The 27,143-nt window shown below is 39.0% G+C and overlaps 1 protein-coding gene across 4 annotated transcripts; it reads left to right on the top strand.

Annotated features, from left to right (window-relative positions):
* The first annotated feature begins 8,038 nt into the window (after positions 1-8,038).
* On the top strand, positions 8,039-26,034 carry LOC131326273 (CLP protease regulatory subunit CLPX1, mitochondrial). 4 transcript variants are annotated; one of them, XR_009199957.1, is made up of 15 exons: positions 8,039-9,299; positions 10,850-10,911; positions 12,500-12,603; positions 12,782-12,865; positions 16,185-16,231; positions 16,842-16,916; positions 16,986-17,063; positions 17,251-17,307; positions 20,434-20,504; positions 20,626-20,725; positions 20,872-20,976; positions 21,181-21,243; positions 21,354-21,476; positions 22,456-23,102; positions 25,684-26,034. XR_009199957.1 is itself a non-coding variant. In XM_058358996.1 (15 exons), exons 1-15 carry the CDS (start codon positions 8,598-8,600, stop codon positions 25,738-25,740), a joined length of 1,887 nt encoding a protein of 628 aa, XP_058214979.1. In that variant the 5' UTR covers positions 8,039-8,597; the 3' UTR covers positions 25,741-26,030. The 4 variants fall into 4 exon arrangements, 3 of the variants coding, with proteins under 3 accessions (XP_058214979.1, XP_058214980.1, XP_058214978.1); XM_058358996.1 differs by having other exon boundaries at positions 22,456-22,614; positions 25,684-26,030; XM_058358997.1 differs by lacking the exon at positions 25,684-26,034 and having other exon boundaries at positions 22,456-22,614; positions 22,927-23,285.
* Positions 26,035-27,143: the final 1,109 nt, after the last annotated feature.

Below are 27,143 nucleotides of genomic sequence, written 5' to 3'. Positions count from 1 at the left end.
GCCATCAAAGGGACAGTGATATGCTCGGGATGGTCCCCCCTCGTATCCTTAATTCTGTTGCTCGCCACTTGATTAATTACAACGTCGTCGGGGATGTTGTATTCTCGGCAAAAATCTTGGTACTCCCTAGCGTTTCCGCTGAAAAAATGGGCATGTGGGCAAACTTGGCCCCTCTCATAGAGATCGGCAAGACCTCTACCCTCGGATTGGGATTCACTGTACCCGGAATGTACAGAGGTGGAGGCGTCGACCTGAGGGACGAATCTTGATTCGGCCTCTAGCCCCAGGAGAGGCTCGGCATCAGAGTGCGTTGATGTTGTAAATGAGATCTCAGGCTCGGTTACGAACTCGTCGGCGCCGTACTCGAAAACACATTTGGCATTCGAGTCATTGGAGTCGGAAGACATGTTTGAGGCAATTGATGATATTTGGTGTCGGCATCTGTGTTTTTCCAACCACTCGCGGAAAAATGAATCTCCAAAATCTCCCCCCGAGCTTTCAGAGTCGGAAGAGATGACAATGATTGGGTGAGCCAGACCTAACAAAAACAAGAAGAAAATAATGAAAAGTCTCGTCATCGACTAGAAGGCAAAGGATCTCTATGCTCGGCTACCCTACTGGCCCACCCTAACTTCGTCCTATGGGGATTCAAGCTCGTGAGAATTTAAAGTTCTTGTCGTGGGGCTCGGCGCTGGCCAAGACCAGTCAACAACGAAGTTGGGGCTCGGAAGAACAAGATGAAGGCGAAGATGAACAGTCGTTCATCTCAGCCCTCGTACTGTTCACACAGAACAAAAAAACCCCAGAAACCCAGGAAAAATGACGAAAAAGGGCGTAAAAGATTTAGGAATGAAGAGAGAGTAATGAATCGAACACATACTTGGAGTTTTTGCGAGATAAAGATGCAGAACCCTCTGGAAATCAAGGCAGGGAGATGAACGTGCATGGAGCGGAGCTCTGGTTATGGAGTTCTAGAGAGAGAGAGTTTGTAACTTCTCTCTCTCCTCTCATCGTCCCTTATATAAGGCTAGGGTTAGAAGTTCGAATTTCCCGCCCATCATTACACCGCCGAACCAGCAGCCAGTAAACGATCGACACGTGGCGATGACAGGTTAACTTTGCAGGGCAGCACACATGCCAGCCGTTCCCCTGTAAGCCGTACTCAACCAGAAATAGACACCTAGCGAACCTCCATTGGTTCTTGTCCATGGCGGTCTTTTGAAAGTAATTTGGGTTCGGCCAAAATTTGCCCAGTAACCATTATTCATGTTCGGCGTTAGACAGATTCGGCCAAAGTTTGAAATCAATCCCAACCACGTGCTCGGCGACGGCTGAGATTGAGGGGCTATTGTAGCGGGCCGAGCACAATTGTTATTCCACCTTGGATCTCCTCTACTCCTCTGCCACCGCCAGCTGCCGCAACGGTAACTATTCCACTCAATCTAGGCTCGGTCTGAGCCGAGGCATACTAGTCGTCGGCACTGCTTTTACCTCGCGTCCAGCAATGGAGTGGAACTACGCCAAGCTCGGCCACCATTTGGGAGCGGCCACGTGGACTATGTCGCCTAGCCCGAATCTTCTTCGGGCTCGGCTTCCCTTCAAGTTAGGCAACCGACAAGTTCTTCTGAGCTTGGCTACCTGCGCGGCCAAGTGCCCACCCACGTGCAGAAGCGGTTATGCTAAGGGATAGTCATGAGCGCACATGGGAGTGCCAGCTCACCCCCAGAAGCGGTTACCAGATCTATTCGGTGACGTCATATGTGACGTCGCCTGGCCCGCGCAAGGCATGTGCCGGTACTTGGAGAGCAAGCTAAGGGGACTCTATAAATACCTAGCGATGGTAACCCTAAAGAGGTACATGCTACTATATACTCATACTCATTGTCTTCTGCCTCTTCTCTCTGCACAATACTTATCCTCTCGCAGGAGGGCCTTGCCGGGGCAACCCCCGGTCAGGTCTTAGTCGTGCGCTCCCTGTGCAGGCTAGGAAAAGACTTGATAACCATCAAGCCACCAGCGGAGGAGAAGACCGAGGATCACGGGCCACACAGAACTATTGTGCGGATACACGGGAACCCGGAGCGGCGGAACCGAGGTAGGGTGTGTGTGGCTTGGTTACCGCGGAGAGGTGCCAATGCCAATGGAAAACCGGAGCGGTGGAACCGAGGTAGGGTGTGTGTGGCTTGGTTACCATGGAGAGGTGCCAATGCCAATTGTGTGCCAATGGGAACCAAGAGCGGCGGAACTATTGTGCGGATACTCTGGAACCTGGAGCGGCGGAACCAAGGTTGGGTGTGTAAAAACGATTTTGGAAATGTTGATTTGGAAAATGAAAAGTGGAAAATGGAGACACGGTTTACAAGATATTGCATAGGAAAAACTCAGAAATCACGGACACCAACATTAGTTGAATAGTGAATATGGATGTGTCATTGTTAATTGTTTTGTTAAATACGCATGTGCTATGTGGATCTCATTGATTCTATGCCTTATTATGTGTAAGTTATGGGTTAGCGGGTATGAGATTGTTCTGCTGAGCTTTCGTAGCTCATGGTGTTACCTTTGGTGATCCTGACATATTATACTGGTGGCGACGCTGGTATAATGTGTCAGACTCTGTAGATGAACAGGGAGAACTCTACACCTTAGAGACTTTCGGAGCTGGCTAGGATAGAGGAGCAGGCAGAGCAGTAGATAGGAACCCTAGTTTCCCCTCTTTTTGTTGAATAAAAGTACTCTTGTGAGAATTATGATGTAATATTGAGCCAAACTCTATTTATATTTTCAATGAAAATGTCTATTTAACGTTCCCAAAATTCGGGGCATTACACTGGGTATCGCTGATCTCGAGCATCTTTAGCGCCACCGCCCAATCACCCATCTGGAGTCCGATCTAAACCTAAACCTTCGCTCGGATTCTCGTCATCGTCATGGTCTAGCCCCGCTAGCACTTCGAAAGCCGTCGTTCATGGATTTGGGGTCTGATTGGTGGGGATTGAAATCGTTAGAGACAAAGAGGGAGGAGAGGACTAATGGTCAGAGAGAGAGGATAAGAGGATAATTACAAGGGGATTTCTCGAGAAGCTGTTTTGAGTTTTTAAAACTCAGGATGACGACGTAAGTCTTCCATTCATCTCAAATACCTACGATAAAAATAAAAAATAAAAACTGCAATCCTCAAATGTATTAATTTGGTAGACATAAGGGTACAATGGGGCAATAATGTATTTTGAGGATGTGGATATAAGTATTCGAACCTATTAGGATGGACACCTAAATAACTCCTTCAAATAGGATGCCTATTTAATTTCTTCAATTTTGAAATTCATCCTAATCCCCTCTCTCTCTATCTCTCTCAAATTTAGGAAACAAAACATGCCTTTGAATCCTTTTACATGCCTTTGAATGAAACCCCTTTTTTAATTGACTAATTTTCTGAAAATTAGAGACTAATTATGGTAATCAGCCAAATTTTGAAATTCATCCTAATCTTCTCTCTCTTTCCGAAAATTTTCTTTATACAAGCCAATAATTTTCCAAAAAAATTTCGAATGCTTTCCTTTTATTGAAACAAATTTACTGAAAGCAGTGATTTGAAAATCTTTCTGTACACCCAAATCCTACGTTCTTCTCATTACGTTCCCTACCTTTGCTCTGGAATTACATGCAGTTTGAGATGAGTTTAATTTACTTTATACAAACACTGATTTTTTAATGTTACTATCTCCATATAGTTGCTATTCTTTTTCTTCCTGTGACTATAATTTCACACTCTAAATTTTTGGTCAAAAAAATACAATTTCTTTTAGAGGAAGACCGAGCAATCTTCCAATTCCAGTGTAAGCCTTGATTTACTTTTTTTACTTTTATGTGTTGGCTAATTATTCCCCCCCCCCCCCCCCCCCCCTTACACATTGTACACGAATAACATGCAAAAGCAAAAGAATTGAAGCGGCATACAGTTTAGCAAAAGAATTGAAGCAAATGACCAATCAATCATCCAGTTTAGTAGTTATTGAAGTGGCTAATCATTATTATGTGTTGGCTAATCATTTTTATAGCAATTAAGTCTTTTTTGTACCCAGCCCACAACAATTAAAGCGGCGATAAGATGCGAGTTATAGATTAAACATGCAAAGCAAAAGAATGAACAACAAATCCCTAGGGAAAAAAAAGTTCGGTGACTTATGAAAAATAGATAACCGTTTCGGACTCGAGTGATTTAAACAAACTATTTAATGCAAATCAATATCTGTAAAGAACAATTTTTCCAGAAAAACTACTAACGCTAACAGAGAACAAATTTTTTGGTCGAAAACTAATAACGTGGATTTTGTGGATTTGTCTTAAACCAGTATTAAAGTCAAATTTAAAACTAGGGTCAGCATCTCAAGTGTTCGATGAAATGTATCAATCATCCGGGTACCCTTCGGCTTAGAAGTTTTTGAAATTGAAGTTTAGTAAGGTTTCTGTCCAATTAAAACATTGAAATGTTTGAATGAGTTTTTTGGGTATCATTTTTCATTCCCTATAACCATCCGGGACCCTTCGATTGTGATTTTTTCGTGGTTTGGTCCTTACCCGTGCATCTTTCAATCTTGGTATTAGAAAAACTTAAAAGGCAATGACTAGGAAAATGAAGACAACACATGTGGGCAATGGAGAAGAAGATTCACAGGTATCATCCTTTTGGCATATCTTCTGTCTTTCTTTTGAAAAAAATAATTGGTAGTCAACTAACTCAACTGAAGTTTGATAGTGTTTTAATTTTGTTAGGAGTATTGGGATTACACTAATAATTCATAAGATTTACTCATGCACATACTTTAGGCACAAATTGGTAAATAGCTTTCAAAAGCAACACTTGCGCAACGTGCACGATGAGAGCGGGAGCAAATTTTAAAGCAAAGCATTGCTTGACAATTAGAACAATAGTTGCAAGGAGATACAAGTGTAAGACTCTTATCAATCAAAATCATGGTCGACTATTTGCATCTTCTAACCATGTTTTTTTTTTATATGAAAAGGTTCAACCTCTCCGAGATAGTAACATTGCCACCCATGCTCACGAGGTAATTCTCCATACAAATACAAATTTTTTTGCAAACCCTATTTATCACTCCTAATATATTGTACATATCTTTTAACAGGATTTGACTTACATGCATAGACAAAAAATAGTGTTACTTTTTTAAAATTTGTGGTACTGCTACTTTTTTAAAATTGTTTGTCTTATATGCATAAACAAAACATTGTGTATACTGCTACTTTTTTAAAATTTGTTATTACTATCCATGTTTTTTTAATAATTTTAATTTCCCAATTTGATTTATACGTAAAAGTTCAAAACTCTCTGAGACAGCAACACTGCCGTCAATGTTAATGAGGTCAGTCCCCATACAAATACGGATTTTTTGGCAAACCCTATTTAGTACCCTAATACATTTTGCATAACTTTTAACAAGGAAATACAAAGAATAGAAGTGATGGCTAGGAAAGGACCGGAAGACAGTGTACATAGACAGTGAAAGAAAAACTCACAGGTATCACATGTTGACACATATCTTCTAGGGATGGCCATCTGGGCCGACCCGTCTGTATCCGTTCCGAACGAATCGAATTTTTCGGATATAGGGGCAGATTCGGATTTATTTTTAAAAAAAAATTGGAATCAGATCGGATTTGGAGGTAAGCCTGCCTCCGATCCAATCCACCCTGAATCCGATATCTGATCCGCCTCGAAATACCCGACTATAAAATACCTCTTATTTTGATTTTTGAGGGTTAGTCAATATTCAGTCTTTTACCTAGCCGACTTCACTTCACACATGTTGGTTTTATCTATGTTTTTTTTCAATATGTTAGTTTTTTTTTTATCAAGTTCCAATCTGTTTTTTTTATTCAAATTCGGATTCGGATATCTGATCGGATCTTCATTCCCCGTTCGGAGCAGGGATGGAGGACCAAAATATATATCCGTTCAGAGTTCGGGGCGAATTCGGGGGCGGGTAGAAGGTTCATATTCGGATTCTGATATTGCAATATCCACCTCCAATCCGTCACATTGCCATCCCTAATATCTTCTTTCATTTGGGAAAAAAATTTGGGGGTCAGACTAACTATTCTATAGCTTTTGTCTTATACTCAGAGACAAAAACATATTGCTAATGTGCTAATTTTCTAAAGAGTTTTGGAAATATTACCAATGACATAATGTGTCTTAGGAGTGCTTATGAGTTCTGTCTTTGTCTCTCTCTTTTTTCTCTAGAATTTACTACAAAAGTTCTTAGGAGTTCTGATGTTAATACAGTTACTTTCAAATAATATAATCGAACACTTATGAATTTATCAAAATTTACTTTATTTCTGTCTATTTTGTTGTGAAATTCTATGACTTTCAGTTAGTTGCCATCATCGAAATCGTGCATAGCACGGGTATTATGAGGTTGATAAACGGGATAGATATTCAAAAATAGAGTAAATACTTTATTTCTGATGGGTGGGAGGGTTGGTACATATTTTTCCACGGTTGAGATTAATGCTACAAAGATTTTAGATTATATATGGGAAGCATGGAAATCAAACCAAATTTCATGCCTTCTTTATTGGCAAAAAAATTTCCATTCATCACAAGGACAACAAAAAAGAAATCAATACCACATTACTCTTACCTCTACTTATAAATTATATACCTATCTCCCAATCTCTTGAACAATTTTTAGTGGAAAAAAAGAGAGGATTTTATCAAAGAGCTAACTACACGAAAAAACACTTGAGCCACAACAAAAAAAATCAGGACATCATTCTTACAACTACCTTTTGCCGCTGCCTCCTCACTTGAATACTCTTCCCACCGCTGCTAAAGTGTTGCAACCAAGGGTACCAAAGTTCATGTCTTTTTTTAATGACGGGCAAAAAGTTTGGCAAATTGACCTTCATACCAAGAATATATTTATCACCGTCATGCATCTTCAAAATTTTCTTTTCATATGACAAAGCGTCAAATTTCAATTTGCTTGCCATATGCTATAACTATTAACAAATCACAAGAACAAAAACAATTAGTAAAATTTGTTGGGGTCAATTTGCGCACAACTCTATTTAGTCATGGGCAATTATATGTGGCATTATCAAGGTGTACGTCTTCTGACAATGTCCTTCTCCCTCAAGAAAAAACAGATTTCACTACCAATATTGTTTACACTGAAATTCTGTTGCAGTTCCCTTTGTCATACCAAATACATACATAGTATTATAACTTAGTTTTCCTCTTTTATCGTATATCATCCATTAAACATATGACTTGGTGTACTATCTGGGCTTCTGTTGACATATCATTCTTTTTAGGATTGGGATCGAGATGCCTGAAAGATCAAAAAAGATCAATAGTCTTTTAGATTTTAAGTCTTTAACATGTTTTATGTTTTCTTTTTAGATGTCTTTTCGAGGTATGCATTCTCATCGGTGTTATTGATGATATTTTCAACTCAAGTTTTATGCGTTTGAATTTGTTCTATGCGTTTTAGTTAGTTGAATTTATTGCTCATTATTTGTTTGCGTGTGCTGAATGTTCGAGTTGTACCTTCAGGCACGGGTATGCGTTAGTACATTTATAAGTTAACACCATATATACATACAAACCCAAATGGAATCTAGACCTAGGGTGGGTTTGGATTGAAAAGTAGGGTGACTTATTTTTTTTGTCTTTATTTATTTATTTTTGCATTTGTTTATTTTATGTCAAACTTTTATGACTTATTGATTCGTCTTGACGAAAGGAATCGAAAAAGTAAAAAATTTTGATTGAAACTCATAATTTTTTGAATAAAGACAAAAATAAGTCAATAAGACAAATTTTTTTTACTTATTCTTGTTTTTTTTTAAAAATTATAAGTTTTAATCAATTTTTTTTAATTTTTTGATTCCTTTCATTAAGATGAATCAATAAGTCATAAAAGTTTGATTCAAAATTAATAAATGCAAAAAAAAAAAAATTGAATAGAGAAAAAAAAAAAAAAAGAGTTACTATTTTATAGCGAAAACCCTTTCCTGCTTCTCTCTCCTCCTCTCGATTTCCCATCATCCGACTCCAAGTCCTCCTTAGTTTCTTCTTTGATTGGGAAGAGAAACCTTTCGTGCAGCGATTGTGAAGCCTCTTGAGCTCCAACTTCACAGTTTCTTCTTCGCTAAAGCCTTTAGTGCACGATTCGAGGTCTGGTTCGGGGCCTTTGGGATCTGGGTTCTTCAAAGAATCGGCTGTTTCGACGGAATTCGGATTCTTGCAGCAAAACAGAGTGGAAATCTCTTTCCCTCCTCCCTCTCCCTCTCTCTCTCTCTCTCTCTCTCTCCCTGATTTCCCCCACTAGAGCGGCGGCCTCTGTTCTCTTTGCTCCCATCTAGATGAATTATTCAACTGGTTCCGGTTTCCATTTTAATCTAAGCCGATTAACCGGTTCGGTCCCAAAAAACGCGAAAACCGGACCGAACGGGACCGAATCACCCCTAGGACTCAGTTGCTCTTGTTTATAACTCCGCTTCTAGCTTCCATGTTCTGAAGTCCAGGTCTCATCCACCAACGTCTCTCTCTCTCTCTCTCTATGTCTGCTATATTCCGAAGGAGAATAAACCTCACTCACATAACCTCTAGACTCGCATCCCTAACCTCATCATCCTCCCACTACCACCATCACTTTTCCCTCAACCCACCCCTCCTCCTCGCCCCTCACTCCCCCTCCCTCCACCACTGCCACCCGCCCGTCCTAGGGTTAGGGTTTCAAGAACGCCACAAATGGGACGGAAACTTCGACCAAATCCCCGCCCAAGTCAACTGCCCCCGCTGCTCCAACCTCATGACCGTCCTCTTCTCCACCCGTCCCCTCTCCATCACCGGTGGCGAGACCGGGCTTTACCAGGCCCTGAATCTGTGCCCTAACTGCCGTACCGCTTTCTATTTCCGGCCAGTGAAGTTGGAGCCGCTGCAGGGGAGTTTCATTGAGATTGGGAGAGTGAAGAGGGGTGGTTATGATGATGAGAGTGGTGGGAGGGTTGGGGCTAGGATTTGGGAGAAGTTGCGGTCGCATGGAGGAGACAGGGCGGAGGGGGATGGTGGGGGTGAGGGGAAGGGTAAGTCGGTGGTGGAGGTGAAAGGAAGTGGGGTTGGGAGTAAATGCGGTGGTGGTGGTGGTTTTGGGGAGGGGAGTGGGTGGGGAGGAGGAAAGTTGGGGAAGGATTTGCCTACGCCGAAAGAGATGTGCCGGTGGCTTGATCAGTTTGTTATTGGGCAAGAAAGAGCGAAGAAGGTGAAAAAACTTCTATAATTATTAGAAGGAATAGCTTAATGACTAGCAGCAATGTTTTTTTTTTTGGTTTGTTTGTTTGTTGGAATGTTAGTATGACTAGTAGATTACTAGTAAGGGCCGACTGCTATTCAATCAACTTGAACTCCAACCCATGATCTCAACCCAAGGACTCAAACCTATGCTACTTGGTACGCGGAACCTACTGGTAGGAGGAACGGGAACGCAGTACTCCACATGCCTAAATTGTGGTATGCTAGTGGTAGGCTTCTAGAGATTTATAACTTACTCTTCCAAGTGACAAATCCAGGAAAATTGAGTATTATTGTCCGAATTATTCATAGAAAACACATTTCCAAGAGCATTATAACCGTTTTTTTTCCTCCACTTTTTCTATTGCCAAAATTCCACTCTCTCTAGATTTTTACTTGATAAATTGACTTGGAAAAAACTTTGAGAGATCGCTTTAGATAATCGCTTTAGATAGCTAAATTTACCGCTTTAGTATACCATGTTTCAAAACATGCATACCAAAATGTAACTCGCTAGAGTATAAGCGTTCCGTGGTGAAGCTGACTCCAACCCGAGCGGATAGACCACTGGTTAAAGCCGGAGGTCTGACTAGTAGCAATGTTGCTCTGCTGCAGATATTATTTCTTTCTATTTTTCCCTTGCACAATGATGGACATAGTTTCTCTAACAATACTGCTGTATGTGTGTCCCATTACGAGAGAGGTAAAACTAATGGGCATGCTGAAAAGATTTCTCACAAAATTGAAAATAGAGTTGCTTTAAGTGGTTCCTATCATGAAATGGGTAGAAATGAATGGGCTTGCTAAATTTTAATAGTAACTTAACTTTTTTCCAAACTTGTGCGGTATTTGGCAAAAGTTATAGCTAAATATAGCGTGTTTTATCTCATAAATGGAGCAGAAAATAGGAACTCGCTGTAGTATAGCTATAGCAACTCATAGTACACCATTGGAGAAGGATTCTTACTTAACTCAAAGGAGCAAATGGTGGAGTGCCTTGGAAATATGAGAAGGAAATGACAAATGGTTCACTGCTTTAATTTCATTATATGATTCTTCAATTTGTATGTTCGTAATAACATTTTGTTTTTTGCTGAAATACATTTGCATTGAAATAGTAATTTTGGATGCAAATATCAAGGAGCTTTTGAAAGAGAGAGTTCACAACAATTTACTTTTGAGTGTTTACTGTATGAAATCGCACGGTCAGGGATGAAGCCAAGAATTAGGCGTTGGGGTGGCCAATGTAAGTACAAGTGTACAACAAAGGAAAAAAGAAGTTACCTCTTAACAAATGATCTTTCGTAAAGAAGCATTATCAAAATTATTAAATTGTTAGAATTGAAGGTCTTGTGTAATATGAAAATAATTGAAGTCATGTCATATTCTTTAAGGAATACTCACGTAAAAGAGAGGCAGGAAGAATTCTAGAAATGCAGTGTACCATTTTATGTAAATTAGAAATATCTCCAAATTCCAATACCGTGGCTTGCGATTGAAATTCTTTGCTCCACATGACAGGTGCTTGCTGTGGCTGTCTACAATCACTTCAAAAGGATTTCTCATGCTTCCTTGTGCAAAGAGTGAGTTATAATTTCATTGTCATTGACTTGATTCGGCGCATTCTTGTAGATGTACGATTTGATGGCATGCGTGCTTATGCTTCAAGTCATCACTTGCCCTTTGGAGGAGAATCTAACGTAACTAGTTTTTGGTTTTTTCTTGGGGATTCATCAGACTATTGTTGTAGGGGTACTCTAAGGTTAAGTGCACTATACGGTCAGTATCTTAAAGGTACTTTCGGGTATATGGATTATGATCTCAGCAGTATATCCATAGGCTTTGAAATGTTTCTCAATTACAGCCTATTCCTTGTATGTTCCCTTTCTAAAATCCGACCAGCTAAACTTTTTCTAAGTTGGTAAAAGCATATGCTGGTTTTATTGTCTCCCCTTTCTTGTGAAGTGTTATGCGAATAGAAGGAAAAAACAGAACAGTCACCTCATGGGTATTTTAAGGTGGAATTTAGAAGTAAATATATGCTTCTATAGCAATGGTTAAAAATATGCAGCTCTACTGTGATGTGCTTTGCCCTTGTTAAGTGAAGTAATCGTAAAACTTACGTTTAAAGGCATATGATACATAGAAAAAAACCTTTATTTAATATGAGGTATATACCTATAACAAATGCTCTACATACCCTTGTTGGATTAAATCCATTGTGGTTCAGTGTAATTTGATCTTTCGTCCAGTAGTTTGACACTTTCAAATGTATTTCATCAATCATAGTTTATTCAACGATATCCTATTGATGCATGATGTGGTACCACACATTGAAATGAAATATGCACGATAATTATAATACCTATGTGTGATACCCTATGAAGCATGGGTCCTTCTAAAACCCTGCTGTACTTGTACCCCTGACGTACTGGGTACCGGTACTTGACATTGTACTTCTATATATGTTCCAGGTACGCAAAACACGTACCAAGATTTTTCCATATGATTTTTTCTGTACCCCAATATGTATCAAGCCTTACCCAATACAGAGAAGAAGCTAACTTGATAAGATTTCATATTTCTGTGCTTAGCTTGATTCTAGAATAAAGATTCGGTGCATAGGTTCTCTAGTATAATGACATTAAACTTTGATTTGCGCCTTAAAATTGTCTTTAAACATTTAATTGGTGTTGGATTCTTCATAGCCCAAGTCATTTTGCAATTTCTTTATTTGATTTATACAGTCTTTATTACGCGCAATGCAATGCTCTATATTATAAAAATACATTTGGTATAGCCGTAGCCCAGCCGTACCTGTAACTTACATTTTTTAGGTTTCTTCATACTGCCGTACCCGTATTGTAGAGTACCCGTACACGTGCTTCTTAGGTGCAAAAAGTCTAGAACCACCAACAAAATGCACAAACACACACATAAATGTGTGGGGCTCACACACACTACACCAGTAGTGTGTTTTGTTTGTGGTTCTAGACTTGTTGTCTTATCATATTAGGTGTTACCATACAAGAAACGGACATATAAATATAGATGAAGAAAAAGTGTAACTTTACAAATTTGTTTTGTGGCTTGTACTGACAGAGTTGATTTTTATTCTCTCCGTAATGCTAAGGCGTTCACGAGTGTTTAGCATAACTGTTTCAATGCCAGATCTGGTGGTGTAACATCAGACGTGGGTAGAGTTAATGATGATGGTAGCGATTCTGTTGAACTAGAGAAAAGCAATGTGTTACTGATGGGTCCGACCGGTTCAGGTATTATTATTTAATTCTGGATTATACTTTGTTGTTTGTACTTTGTAGTGCAAAAAATATCCTTCTTTCACTTAATAGGATAGTTATAAACTTTTCATTATTATGTAGACCATGAGACCCATCTCTGTGTACGGAAGGCAGTTTGACTCATGTAGTTTAACCTTGACTTTGAGGACAGGGAAGACATTACTTGCAAAAACGTTAGCTCGCATAGTGAATGTGCCTTTTGTGATTGCAGATGCGACATCATTAACACAGGCAGGTTTGAAAGATTTACACTTGAATTTTTTTATTTGTTTATGATTCATACCAAAAGAGATAAAAGAAAGGGCATAAATCAGGATTCATAGCTTTTATGCAATTGGATGATGTTTGTTTCTTTTCTTTTTTTGAGAGAATTATTTCTATATTGACTTGACTTTTCTTCAGGTAATACATACAAGTTTTTACGTGCTTAACTTTGTGCTGACTTAGTATAGAGAAATCACTTTTTCCCCCTTACATATCTTTGGAGAGGTAGGGGAGGTGTAGTAATGGTTTATTTATTTTAAAGAAAAGGTTGCTCCACATCTTTCAAGGCGAAAAGTGACGAGTACAACAAAATCTAGAATATATGTATAGGTCCAACAGTCTGTTATTTTTATTTCTAACTTTATCGGGGTCGAATTTTATCTGTTGTTCTTTACCAGGATGATTAAAATGCATCCATGATTAAGAAAGCACGAGCCCATATGGGCAGGTATGGACACAAACATGGGATTTCTACAAAAAAATGGGGACACAGACACGACAAAAATAATTAAATAAATGAATATTATTATTTATTTTATACAGGTGGAAACTTAGTTATTTATATGTAGAAGTATGAAGCATCAATATATATAAACAAACATCATATATGCATCATATACACATCATCTTACGCTTTTAACCCAAAATATTTGAAGTAATACACATTTATCCGTCAAAATTGTAAAAAATGCATATTTACGTGTCCCCGCTGTGTCCCTCCCATGTTCCCCTAAAAGGTTTAATTATATTTAATGAACACGCCACGTGGTGTGTCACATACGTTTTTAAAGCTAAGTCACCGGCCTCTAGGAGTGTCAGTGCTTCATAGAATTAAAGCTAAGTGTGTAACTAGAGGTAGAGACTGATTAAACGATTGAAGGCCTTGAAATTCGATTTCCCAAGAATAAATTCATTGCAAAATCGAATTGATGAGGAAAACTGAATTCACAATTGACAGACATTAGTATTAAAATCAAAATTTTCAATGTGGTAATTTAGTGACTGATTATCGATGAAATTTGATTACATGCTTAAATGATCACTTCGAATATTTGACTTGTGTTGTTCTTTGTACGGTTGGTGGTGTAAGGGGAGAAATCCTCTTAATGTTGAGATACGCCCCTTGAGATCAATCTGCACGTGACTTGTCGTCGGAACCCTAAAACCTGCAAGACAGACATGGTGAGCGCACCTTTGCCTCTCGTCGGCAAAGGCCCTCCAATGCCTAAGTTAGTCCTCATACTAACAGAAAACCCTATATCACGTAAGTAAAGAGACGGCTAGACTGCAATGTATTGCATACCTTTTTCCTTAGGTTTTACCTCGTATTTATAGGTTTAGCTATGCTTGTCCTCTCAGCATCCTTATTCGTTTAGGAAACCCTGCCTCGTTAGGAGCCTCTCTATATATGGACTTGTTCCATATAGTAACTCTATGCTTGCCTTTCTTTGGCAGTATGATCCTTTCCCTTATTTGTGGGATCCTTTCCTATCTCATAGGACATTTACTCTAGAATATTCCATAATAGCCTTACTGACTTATATATCATAGGTTGGCTACACTTGGTCTAACATCCTCGTAATTGTATCCTCAGCTCGGCTATCGTGCCGAGCAACGCCACATGTTATCGCCGATCAGTTATTCTGCTCGGCCATCTGCACCCTTACGTGGTATTGTCGTGTTGCCATGAGTCTTATTCCTTCTGCAATCTGCATCCTCACGTGGTGCTCCCGATCTGCCACTTGTCACGTATGTGGTTGGGGTTTATCCTCTGCGGAACACCTTTAGGTGGTGTCATGAACATTCTCACGTGTACCGCACATGGTCGGGCATGCTTTTCCTAGCTCGGGGAAAACCCCTCTACAGGTGGGGAATTGAATATGCACACAGTACAATGTTGACGAAGAGGTTTTTGGAAAGAAAAAAAAAAAAGAAAGAAAGAAGGGAAACAAAGGTTGAGTGGGGGTGTTGATCGTAGATTTTCAGATGATTCCAAGTTCAACCAAACCGAGCTGCACAGTTCTAATACTTGGCTAAACTATTTTCCAACCCTAGTTATGTGATGTATGATGGAACCATTTTTTAACAACTTTAAGATTAGAGATGCTTTACTGGATAACTTGTTAAGTGGCTAGAAATAATACATTAGTGAAGAGATATAGCTTAGATGAGGTTGTTTTGATAGATGTGTGGAGTACCAGGAAAGAGAGAATTCTAAATGATACCATTGTGTTACGGCAAGAGTAGTTCTGACTGAAAATAAGTTGAGAGAGCACAATCTACAATGGTTTGGTCATGTACAATGAAGACCATCGATACAATTGTTTGAAAGTGTAATAAGATCACTGTCGCCAAAAGAGAAGAAGAAGAGCAGATCGAGCAGCAGTTGCTGCTAGCGATGAGAGGGAGAAGAGAATAAATCTGGGGTTTATTAATGACGTTGGGCTTCTTTTATTTATTGTGCTTCTTTACTAAATAGAAGTGGTAGGTTTGTATTTGCTACTTGGGCTTCTTTATTCAACTGAAAAAGTGACGGGCTTACTTGGGCTCTTCAATAGATTAAGATACAGATCTGGGCCTACTTTGTTTTTATAGAGTTCATCCATCCATTATTCATTTAGCCACCTTTCCTTTTAAAATATTAAAAGGGAACAGGTCTCGATTTTTGTTTGGGCACATGAAAATCTTTTAGATATATAATTACATTAAAAATATTTTGAAAGTTAGGTGGCGACGTGGCGTATCCCCGTATCCATCTCCAAATTTGGAAATATATCCACAAATCCTCTATTTTCAAGCTTGAGGTGTCCGACCTTAGATATACACCCGTATTCGATTCATGTACCCGTGTTTGTGTAACATAGTTTTTATGTTGTGCCCTTGTGCATGCCAAGTAATGAATTGGCCCTAGTGTTTTTGTATTGGCGTGAATGGGCAATTGGTAGTCTACATGTCAAACGGTGGTGCTGTTCAAGTATGTGGTGGCCACATGGTGAATGGATGGCTGTACCCATACTTAAAAAGTCAGAAGTACAGTGGGAATGGAGTCATGAGCTTTAGGCTGTCTCTATGATAATGTATGTATCAAATCATATTACTATGATTATGATAAAAAAATAAATCATATTACTATGGTTCTGGCTGATTGGATTTTGCAACATTACTGCATTTTCATTGCAGGTTATTGTCTTCTATGTCTGTCAATCTAAACCAGTTTTAGTTTTCCATCCTTTTGTTGCATGAAACTGACACTCTCTCGGATCACCATTTGTGTCTCCTTTTCCAGGCAGGTTATGTTGGAGAAGATGTGGAATCAATATTGCACAAACTACTTTTGGTATGATCCTTTGTTCCACTGTATTCACAGAAACGTTTTTTATTTTCAGGAATGGTTTGTACCCACTGAATCTGGTTCTCTGAATGTTATGTGAACGTGACTAATAACTGACCCGAGAATATAATGGCTGAACTGCAGAATTGCAATGACTTAAAAAATGGTTTCATTGTCTTTGGTCCTGAAGGGATGAAAATCTGGATGGTACTATATTTTGTTGGCTGATCATTAATTATTTATGGACTTACTGTCTTCATAATATATGCATAATTATCAATTGTCCGAGCACAAAATTTTAGAGCATTCACAATGCGGGCACTGCTAGAACCCCCCAGCCCTCCAAAAAAGAAATGAAGGCATTTGCTATGGGACTCACAAATGGTGTACTAACATATACTCAATTTACTGGTATCCAGATGTGCAAAATTTCAGTAGGCTACTCTTTCAACAGAAACTATCTGGCATTTGATAGTCAGTGCTCTAACTATCACATGCAAATGCAATTGTTTGTCTTTTTCTCACTTGCTTGATTGTTTACAACTTTGTGCTCACATCTTTGTGGTTGTGTTTTGAAGCGATGTAATATTAATTGTTTTTCCTTGTTGGCCTTTAGGTTGCTGATTTCGATGTGGAAGCAGCTCAGCAAGGCATTGTGTACATTGATGAAGTTGATAAGATAACTAAAAAGGTCCTGCAACTATTTCAGTTTATTTTTATCCACCCTTATTTACCATTACTGAAGTTCTACTTTACTCAGGCTGAGAGCTTAAACACGGGGAGAGATGTATCAGGAGAGGGTGTTCAACAGGCATTGCTGAAAATGCTGGAAGGAACTGTGAGTGCTTCACTGTGGATTTGGATCTGTCTTTGTAATCCTCTAATGTTACTTATGTTGAGTTATGCTGTATTTCTGCTTGATCTATAGATGCATGTATGTTTCTTCAAAGCTCAAGCATTTCCTTGTGAAGCTTTACTCATCATCCTCTTGTTTGTATCGCACACCAAATGTGCTCCTTGGTCAGATTGTGAACGTTCCTGATAATAGAGCTCGAAAGCATCCTCGTGGTGATAGCATTCAGGTATAATAGCTATATGGCCTATATTGTACTTTTATCCTAGTCTTATCTTTGAAAGCTTACGTATATTGTCAAAAACAAATCATTAAAGTTGAATCATTTCATATTACATCGGACTCATATTATATTTCTGGAGTTACATGGATCATTGAATTCTCATCATTCCCTCCAATTTATAGCTCATTTTGTTGGTTATCTTTGTTTTGTGCTCATCAGTTTGCTGAGACTATTTGATTCTTATTTATGTCAGTTTCTTTTTTACTTTGAACATTTATTGCGTGCCATGTAAGATACTGATCAAAGGCTTTCCACAAGCTTTTTATTTATTTTTATTTTTTATTATTGGGTAGTCTTGTGGTTTACTTGTTTAGAAATTCACTGGGCACAGTTCCAGTTTATGAGAATCTTGTTTTTTAAGTTCTGGTTGGCAGGGACAAGAGGGGTGAATGTAAGTATCTTACAGGAAGCTAATAGCAAAGTGCAAACAGGAAACCATCATTTTCACTCCTGTATGTCAAAAGTCTTCCCAGAAGTATTTTGGGCATTAAGAACTCTACTGAAGCAATAGGAGTCTTAAAACAGGATCCGTATCCAGTAGGGCTGTCCAAGAAAAACTGATAACCGTGAAATCGCTCTGGACCGAACCGATCCGTGCCTTTTGGATGTCCGTGGATTAATGGTCCGGACACGGATTCGAATTGGATTGCATTTTCTAAAAACCGTGAGATACGGATTATGATTGGATTGGATTCATAGGAATCCGATCCAATCCGGACCGTGGACAGCCCTAGACTATCCAGGATACTTCCCAAGATCTAACCCTGCTCCTCTTCCATCTTGAAGAGATGAGTACCCTCTCCAAGATATTCCGTATCCACCAACTTACCCGCTGCATGATCAAAATACAATTACATCCAACATCAAAATATATAGCATAAATTGAAAAAATGACGACGACCTGGGGAACACATGATACAAATATCACATTTAAATTGACGCGGTGACCCTCTCTGTCATTTCAACTAAAAAACTTGGATTAACAATGCCCCGTTCTCTCTTTGTTGTAAAGATTAATTTGAAGTTGATGGAGAAATGGTTAGACAGGAAAAGTTTATTACAATATTGCTTCTGGAAATTGCTTTTCGTGAGCATGTGACTGGTTTACATAATGACTTTGGTACAAGTTTTTATTGTTTTCATTTATTTAATTTTGGTTTGATATTCAATCCTAGAGTACCTCGATACCTTTCTGTTATTTCTTTGGGAGAAAAATGCTTAGGGATTTGTCTTTATCCAGACTAGACTGGGCATGTCGAAAAATTTCTCTCTTGAGGCTTAAACAAATCATGAAGTGCATTGTTTTCGTGTCAACCTTATGATCTTTCATTCCAATGTTTCTCTGGAGGCACCTTGCAACCTGGTTTTTCATTTTTTAACCACTCTTATATCTGAGTTGTAACAACACTGATATCTATTAGTAGTTAAGCTCTGTGATACACGGACACGGGTACGAGAATTGGGTGCGGGTACATATCTAAGGGTCAAACACCTCAAACTGAAAATAGAGGATTTGGGGATATGTATCCGAATTTGGACACGGGTGTGGGGATCCGCTAAATATTTATATATATAGAATTTTTTATATTATTTATTGAAATATATAAAATTATTTTCCAAAATATAATCATTTAATTTGAAATTTTATTCATTCCAACAAATACAAAAAAGATGTACTAAATAATAAAGGGTAAACTAGGGCTGCTCGCGGTCCTGTCCGGTTCGGATTTCTAGGAATCCGAGGACCGAACCGTTAGTCACGGTTTTTACAAAATGAAATCCGAGTCCGGGCCAAAAGTTTTACAGTCCGGTTTCAATCCAATCCGTGACTCGCGGATCGGTTACGGTTTTGTCCACGGATTATAGCAAAAATAAAGCTCAAGCAAATATCACACACTAAAATGAAAGAAGGTTACACTCAGAATTAAGTTTAATACCACCAAAAAGTATTTGTTACATAAACTATCAAAGGCCTACTTCAGAAATCAGATTCAAAAGAATCTAAACACTAATAGATTGTATCATTATAGTACATAACATAAAACCAAATAAAAGAAATAACATCAAAGGGGAACAACTATAACACCAAAGAGGGGGAATTGTATCTTCCATCCAAATGCAATGCACGGCAACCGGCAACAGTTTAACATTAAAATACTAAAATTGGTGAAAAAAAGTTTTAACATATATTCCTAACTATTAATTAATTATATAAATACACACATATATTTGTGTGTGTGTATATATATATATATATTATTTATATAAAATAAATATCTCACGGTCCGGTTCGATTAATCCACGGTTTCGTAATGAAAATCCGTGGACCGAATAGCGAGTCACGGTTTTCTAATTTTTCAATCTGTGTCCGGACCATTAATCCACGGACAAAATCCAAAAGGTACGGATCGGTTCGGTCCGGACCGGTTTCGCGGTTCACCGGATTTTTTGAGCAGCCCTAGGGTAAACCCATGTTTTTATGGTCCATTAATAAATGAGATGTCTTATGGCCAACTATGTGAGAAATACAAGTCTTAGTTGAGCCAGCCCACTCAGGCCTAACCCAAACAAAGAAAGAGTCACTACATAGTAACAAAATTACAGAACCCTAAAACATATATCTATACGCAGCAGCAGCCCAACCCTAGCAGCAGCTCTTCGACGTCCAGGTCTCTCTCTCTCTCTCTCTCTCTCTCTCTCTCTCTCTCTCTCTCTCCTTCGACGGCGATGATCTGCTCCGACGATCTTCTCCTCCGACCATAAGCCAGATCTACTTCTCTCTTCTTCCAAAGCAGGTACATTCGTACTCCATCCTTCTTCGACGATGACTCTTATTGTTCCAACATGTCCGATTATTTTTCGACAAATCCCATGCGGATCCCGCACCCTTGTCGTGTCGTGTCAACACAGGTACTTCGCCCAAAAATATGAGGATCCGTGTATCATAGGACTTGCGCTGGGAAATAAAAATTTATGACGACTGTCTCTATAATCTTATGAAGTTCATTACCTTTTTTGTGTTGGGTGTTTCTTTTTGATATCTCCTTCTTATTTGTTTATTATGGTTGACAGATAGATACCAAGGATATACTTTTTATATGTGGTGGAGCCTTTGTGGACTTAGAAAAAACAATTTCAGAAAGGTGATACCTTTTGTCAATTTTGCTTCTTCCCATAAATTACTCAATGTTTGAGTCAATTATATTAACCCTAGTTGTGATGAAGGTTTGAAATGTTTAAGCTTTTCATCTCGTTTTGGCCTAGACGACAAGATTCTTCCATTGGCTTCGGAGCGCCAGTCCGTACAAATATGAGAATTGGGGGACTAACTAATGCTGTAGTGACATCATCATTATTAGAATCTGTAAGAACCAAAACCCTCTCCAGTTTTTTTTTCTGTCACTCATAAATTTGCATTTGTTTGATTTCTCACTTTTATATTTTCCTCTTCTCAATTTTTAATTGTAAATTTCTAATCCAAGTTGCCTATCGTTGCTTTTGTAATTCTAGGTGGAAAGTGGTGATCTAGTTGCATATGGCCTGATACCTGAATTTGTTGGGCGTTTTCCTGTTTTAGTGAGTTTATCTGCTCTAAATGAAGACCAACTTGTTGAGGTATGTTTGTGGTTTCATTTCATCATATCATTCTTCTTGCTGCTATTGTTGATGTGGACTGGAGGGGGCCTTCAGCATGTCTTGACTGATTGATGGGGTCATGCAATGTTGATAGACGCTGTACTATTGGCTGCAGAACTTTTAATTCTAGTAGACAATTGTGTTTTTCTGATTTTTTTCTTAAGTATTGTACTATTTACACAGGTCCTCACAGAACCCAAAAATGCTCTTGCAAAACAGTACAAGAAAATGTTCAGCATGAACAGTGTAACCTCTTGATCCTCTCTACCCATAAACTCAATCCTTTTTTGCTCCTTGATCTAATGTTCATTGAAGATGATGAAAGCCACTTTTTGGTTAATTACTGAATATTGCAGGTAAACCTACATTTTACAGAGAATGCACTTAGATTGATTGCAAAGAAAGCAATGGCAAAGAACACTGGTGCCCGGGGCTTGAGAGCCATATTAGAAAATATACTTACAGAAGCCATGTTTCAGGTATATTATGGGGTCCAACTTGATTGTCATGATATGAATGCAGGTTTTTCGTTTTTCAGGTCGAGCTTGTCAGCAGTCGTTGCAATTACCTTGAGTTCCTTGATTCCCAATTATGCTAAATCATAGCAAGTTTGGGGAGGAATCATAATATTGCGTTTAAAAAAATGTTGAATTCATCTTTACCCTCATCCCTCAGATTTTAGAATTACCAGAGAGTTTCTATTTAGGATGTTGGTTGCGATTCAGTGATTGGGGTTCAAGCCTCCAAAGGAGCTTGAACACTGTTTTCCAGTCTAACCTTATTACTTTTACCTTGTAATCCTGGTGATGTGATGGTTCTCCGTCTTTCACTTTCATGTGGGCAAGCTAACTGTTACACGGTCTCGGGTAGAACTCAACCCCAAAAGCTAGCTATTAAAGTGAGGGTTCTCTCATGCTTATGTACTTCATATTAGTTTGGTACTCGGGCAATGTGGGACTTAGCTTCACACTAACTACCATAGATCATAATTTTGTTTTGGCAGGTTGTTTCGGTTAGCTAGAAAATGTTTCTGAACAGTTCAGCAATCATTTCATAAATGTATGCAAGGGAAAATTTTTGGCACATAAAACAATGTTCAAGTTGGATATTCATAATAGGTACTAATGTTTCAGGATTGCTTTGGTGCGTTTCTTAGTGTTTTGATGGAAACATTGGTATTCCGCATTTCTAGAGTTGTTCCTTTCGGTTGCTTTGAAACCGAAATGTTTTGCCCATTTCTTGGGAAATGAAACAAAATTTGTTCTTGCTAGCAATGGTGACAGGCTAACTGTTGGATGATCTGCAGGATCTGAACCTTATCATCTTCAGTGTCTCATTTCTTTACTTGTGGATCCTCGTATTACCAACAAATCCTCATAAATGACAACTTCTAAACACGTGCAGATTTAGGTTGTAATGAAATTTAAGTGTCTGATAGATGCATTAGTTTTTGCACAGGTTCCAGATGCTAAGTCAGGAAATGACACTATTAATGCAGTTGTGGTTGATGAAGAGGCTGTAGGATCAGTAGACACTCCAGGATGCGGGGCAAAAGTTCTCCGCAGAGATGGTTTATTGGAGCCGTGTCTTTGTCAAACAGCATCAATGGGTCCTACGGTATGTTTTCTTGCTCCTCAGATGGGTGAGAGCCAACCCGTACCCGTCAAGCTAACTGTAACTCCCCGTCCCACATCGGAAGTCTACATGGATGATCTTGGGCATATAACAAACTTTGTGGGCTACTATTAGTACCTTGGGCTTCAGCTTTTGGGCCATGTGGTGTGGTTTGTGGATCAAAATCAAGGTACTATGCCAGTGGTCTGCTTGGGGCGTCATAGGTGGTATCAGAGCAATCCATGTACACGACCATGTGGACCTTGGAGTTTGATTTGATTTGGTTGTTGGTTTGATTTGTATTGGTGATTATAGTGCTCAACCCCTCGCGAGAGCGCAAGGCTATAAAGTTGGGGAGATTGTAACACCTCGTCCCACATCGGAAGTCTACATGGATGATCTTAGGCATATAACAAACCTTGTGGGCTACTACTTGTATCTTGGATTTAAGCTTTTGGGCCATGTGATGTGGCATGTGGATCAAAATCAAAGTACTAGGCCAGTGGTCTGCTTGGGGCATTACAGGTTGTATAAGTAGATATGTTGTATTACCTTTTTTACCATCACTAGGTTAGTTGATTGAAATGGTGTATGACTGCAAATGAATGTGGCAAAATACAAGAACTTTTTGCAAGTTGAAGATAAAATGAAAAAAGTACTATTCAAATGTAAAACTGAGGTTGGAAATTCCAATATCTAGGCCTATGAAGCTTCATCTTGTTTGAAATTGTTCAAGAAAAAGAAAGGAACTTAGTTTAGTTTTTAGAGCATATATATTAGAAAACACGTGTCTTTTATCTTTTATTTCTAGGATAAATGGAGTTTACAGGGTGTGTCAAGGCATTTCGTTCATAATGTTGGTGTTTTGTGCACAGTTCACCATAAATTCGAGTTAATCATAAATTCGAGTTACAAATGTGCTTGTTAGGTGAATGTGCATTACTACCACTCTGATCATGCTGTAAGCTGGAGCTGCAAATAAAACCTCTTTATTGATATGATCATGCAATTTTAGGTGGAAATGATTTGCTTCCCATACAATTGCATAAATTAGTTAGTATGCCAATAACTTTAGGGCATGTTTGATAGCCAGATGAGGGTTTGGGATAGGATTAATAAGGTGGTCTGGAGTTGAAGAAACATGTTTGGTTTGATTTTTACAGGATGGATTAGCAGTCCCATGGGATTCTCAATCCCACAAATGGACCGGATTACCCAACCCAAGGGGGGGGGGGGGGGGGGGGGGGGGTGTTATTACTAATCCTATCCCATGAGATTGGTGATGGACAGATTGATATACCCTTCCTTTTTAAATATATTGACAATATTACCCTCGTTTGCTCCTCCAGATATCTGTTTAGCAAGCACAGAACAACGACAATGATCGAGAAGTAGAGAATGATGACGATCTCAGGCGTGTGCACATCGTTGAGACAATAAGAAAAAACTTCAGTTCACTAATTTTATCAACTGGAATATCTCACAAATCATGCACTACCAATTTACCAACGGGAGTATTTTTCAATTTTGATCAAAAATTACAAACGGATTATTTCGAATCCTAAAAAAACCCAAGTACTCCGTACTAGGGAAGGGGTGGACTCACGGGAAGGATGAGAGCGGAGAAGACGACGGAGAGAACGGGGAGTACAGAATCTCGTCGGAGAGTAGAGAATCGCGACGACCATGGTCGTACAAGCCGCCACCGCCTCTAATTTTTGATATTTTGCCATCTTCTTCCATGCTTCTGATTCGGAGGAGGGTGAGATGGGGAGGGGAGATGTCGATTTGCTTCTGATTCGGAGGTGGCTGAGATGGGGAGGGAAGATGTGGGATTGGTAGTGGTTGGACGGAGTATGGCAGAGAGAGAAAGAAGGGACGGTGGAAATGGTGGGTTTGGGAATGGGCAGGTCTTTTGTTTCTTTTTTTAACGGAGGAAATGGAGTGCAGCTGGCTTGCATCATTTCACATTAACCATTTTTTATTTATTTTGCACAAAGGGTAAAAATGGAAATAGCATTTTCAATCCAATCCTATCCCATGTAAAACAAACACGTTAAATAACAATCCTATCGTTCAATTCGATGCTAAACAAACATGCAAATAACTAATCCCACCTCATTACTAATCCCTTCTCCATACCAATCCCTATTCTAATCCCATCTCATTACCAATCCCCTCAAAACGAAACCTGCAATCAAACACGCCCTTAGATTCTACAAACTTGATTCTAGAAATCAAAATCCAAACGCACTGACACTGATGCTTTTCAGAATCATTTTTTAAGCGGTTTGGTTGTTTTTTCCTTGCTCAGAAGTAGAAGCTGTTAACTAGCATGTCACTACTTCTCATGCGTTACACAAAAGTAACCTCCCCAAGAGCTATTGCAAACACCCCTTTGTAAGGTTACCAGGGGGAACTTTAGAAAGCATCTTCTCTCCCCTTGTGAAATGAGTTTATGTTGTTATTAGTAAGACTATTGGACTGAGGATTACACAGAACAATAATCAATTACTCACACGGATTGTCTTTTTTTCCCCTCTCTGCATCGCACGGTGATTATATTAACAAGGTCTCAGAAGTTTTTAAAACTGTTAAATTAAACTTTTATTTTTTCTTACAATCTTCAATTTCCCCAATCCCCACCCCCCGCGGCCAATTGGTAGTTTGTATAAAACCATTTATCTTGTAGTTGTTGCTAATTCAGTGTTCTAAAACTCGGTATTCCTCGCCGAGTATTCGGCGAGAGTAATCGCTCCAAGGTGCCTGGCCGAGGGAACTAATTCCCTACTCGATGGGCATTACTCACCGAGTACTGGCCGACTAATGCTGAGTACTTGCTCCAAGGTGGCTGGCCGCGCGAGTACCGAGTAACGAGTTTTAGAACACGGGTTGCTAACTTGTCCATTTCCTTCCCTTTTGTTTTCATTTCTTTTGCGAGTTCCTCCTTCATTCATTATAATGTCGTCATTATGCTATTCGAGGCAAAATCATCCGTCTTTAATTTATCTGAAGAGAACAATGAGTCCTGACTGTTTCAGCGCTACAATTGATATAATCCCTATTTCCCAGGAAATGAACAAGGAATTTGAAGGGGGATTGGAAGGAGAATTAGGGGTCTCATCCTAAGGCATGTGCTTATGACTCCATGTTTGTAGATAAATCCCAATTCATGCGGGGGCTTGTTGGATGTAACTTTTTTTACTAGCTTTCGGCTTGGGCATGTAATCTAATTTTATTCACTAATAAAAAGGTTTTTTTTTTTTTTCCGGGCCTGAATTCATGCATGCGGGTCCACGAGATGATAGATGTGATTGTATATGGAGTATTGAAGTAGCAGTGGTATATATTCGGTTTGAATTGGATATAAACGTGGATAATAATTTTTGATCGTGAATGAAGAGAGAATTCTAAAAACCAGATTTGATAATATTATTCCAAGGTTATAATTAGGGATGGCAGTCCCAGCCGCCCCGTCCCGCCCCAAATGGGTTGGAGATTCGGGCATTTTTTGGAGATCGGGTAGGGGATGGGGATGGGGATGGTTTTAAAAAAAAAAAAGGGGAATGGATAGGGGATGGGTATGAGTCTGTCCCTGCCCCATTCTCACCCCGTTTATATAAATAAGTTATATACATAAATGAAAGTTATATAGGAGTACTATATATACATAAGTGAGGAAGAAAGAAAGAAACTAATGCTCATTGTCAGTTAACATAGAAGTAATTGAATTCACTCACCACAGATAGAAAATTAGTAGAAAGAAGAGCTCAAATCGATAGTTCTAGTCAGATAAATATTGTTCACGTTGGAAACTCATGAAATAGCGTCGTGTTGAGAGACTGAGAAACTGAAGCTTTAAAAAGCTCTGCGTGTGTTGTTTGTTCTTGGCGTCTTGCTGGAGGGATACAGGATTAAGAACACAGGTTTTGTCTGTGCTTCCAGTTGGATCCCCGATTCTCCACGGGGATTTCCATTCCCCATTTGGGGTGGGGATGGAAGGTAAAAATAATTTCCCGGTGGAGATTGGGGAGGGGATGGGGATGGATTTGGGTTCGGGGATCGGGGACGAGGATAGTGGTATCCACCCCTACCCACCCCATTGCCAACCCTAGTTGTAATAGCTTATCTAAGGAACTAAATTGGCAAATTATTCGACCCTAATCCATCGACATCCTCCTATACTCGGTAGTCAAACATGCCTTTTTATTACGCTTGTTATGAATTTAGTATGTAAAGTAATTTTGTGATGACTAGATTTTTTCTTTTTTGTTTATGGCTACACGGGTTTTGTGTGTTTAAATAAAGGTTTTCAAGTATTGCCCATCAAGAAATTCGAAGACAAATTACTTTTGAAATGCGGATTAAAAAAAATACTTTTGAAATTATATATCTGGTGGAAAGTAATGGTTCGCGGTGGGTGATAATTTCATAAAGGATGTTAAGGAATTTAAGGGAAATATAGGATTTAGTTTTTTCCACTATGAAAATTCAAATTTAATCAAAAAGTTTTTGACAATAGCCCAATTTGG

This window comes from Rhododendron vialii, chromosome 5a (assembly GCF_030253575.1).
Source record: "Rhododendron vialii isolate Sample 1 chromosome 5a, ASM3025357v1".
Lineage (NCBI taxonomy): Eukaryota > Viridiplantae > Streptophyta > Magnoliopsida > Ericales > Ericaceae > Rhododendron > Rhododendron vialii.
Note: the sequence above shows the minus strand (reverse complement) of the source record. Positions and strands in the feature narration are given on the sequence as shown.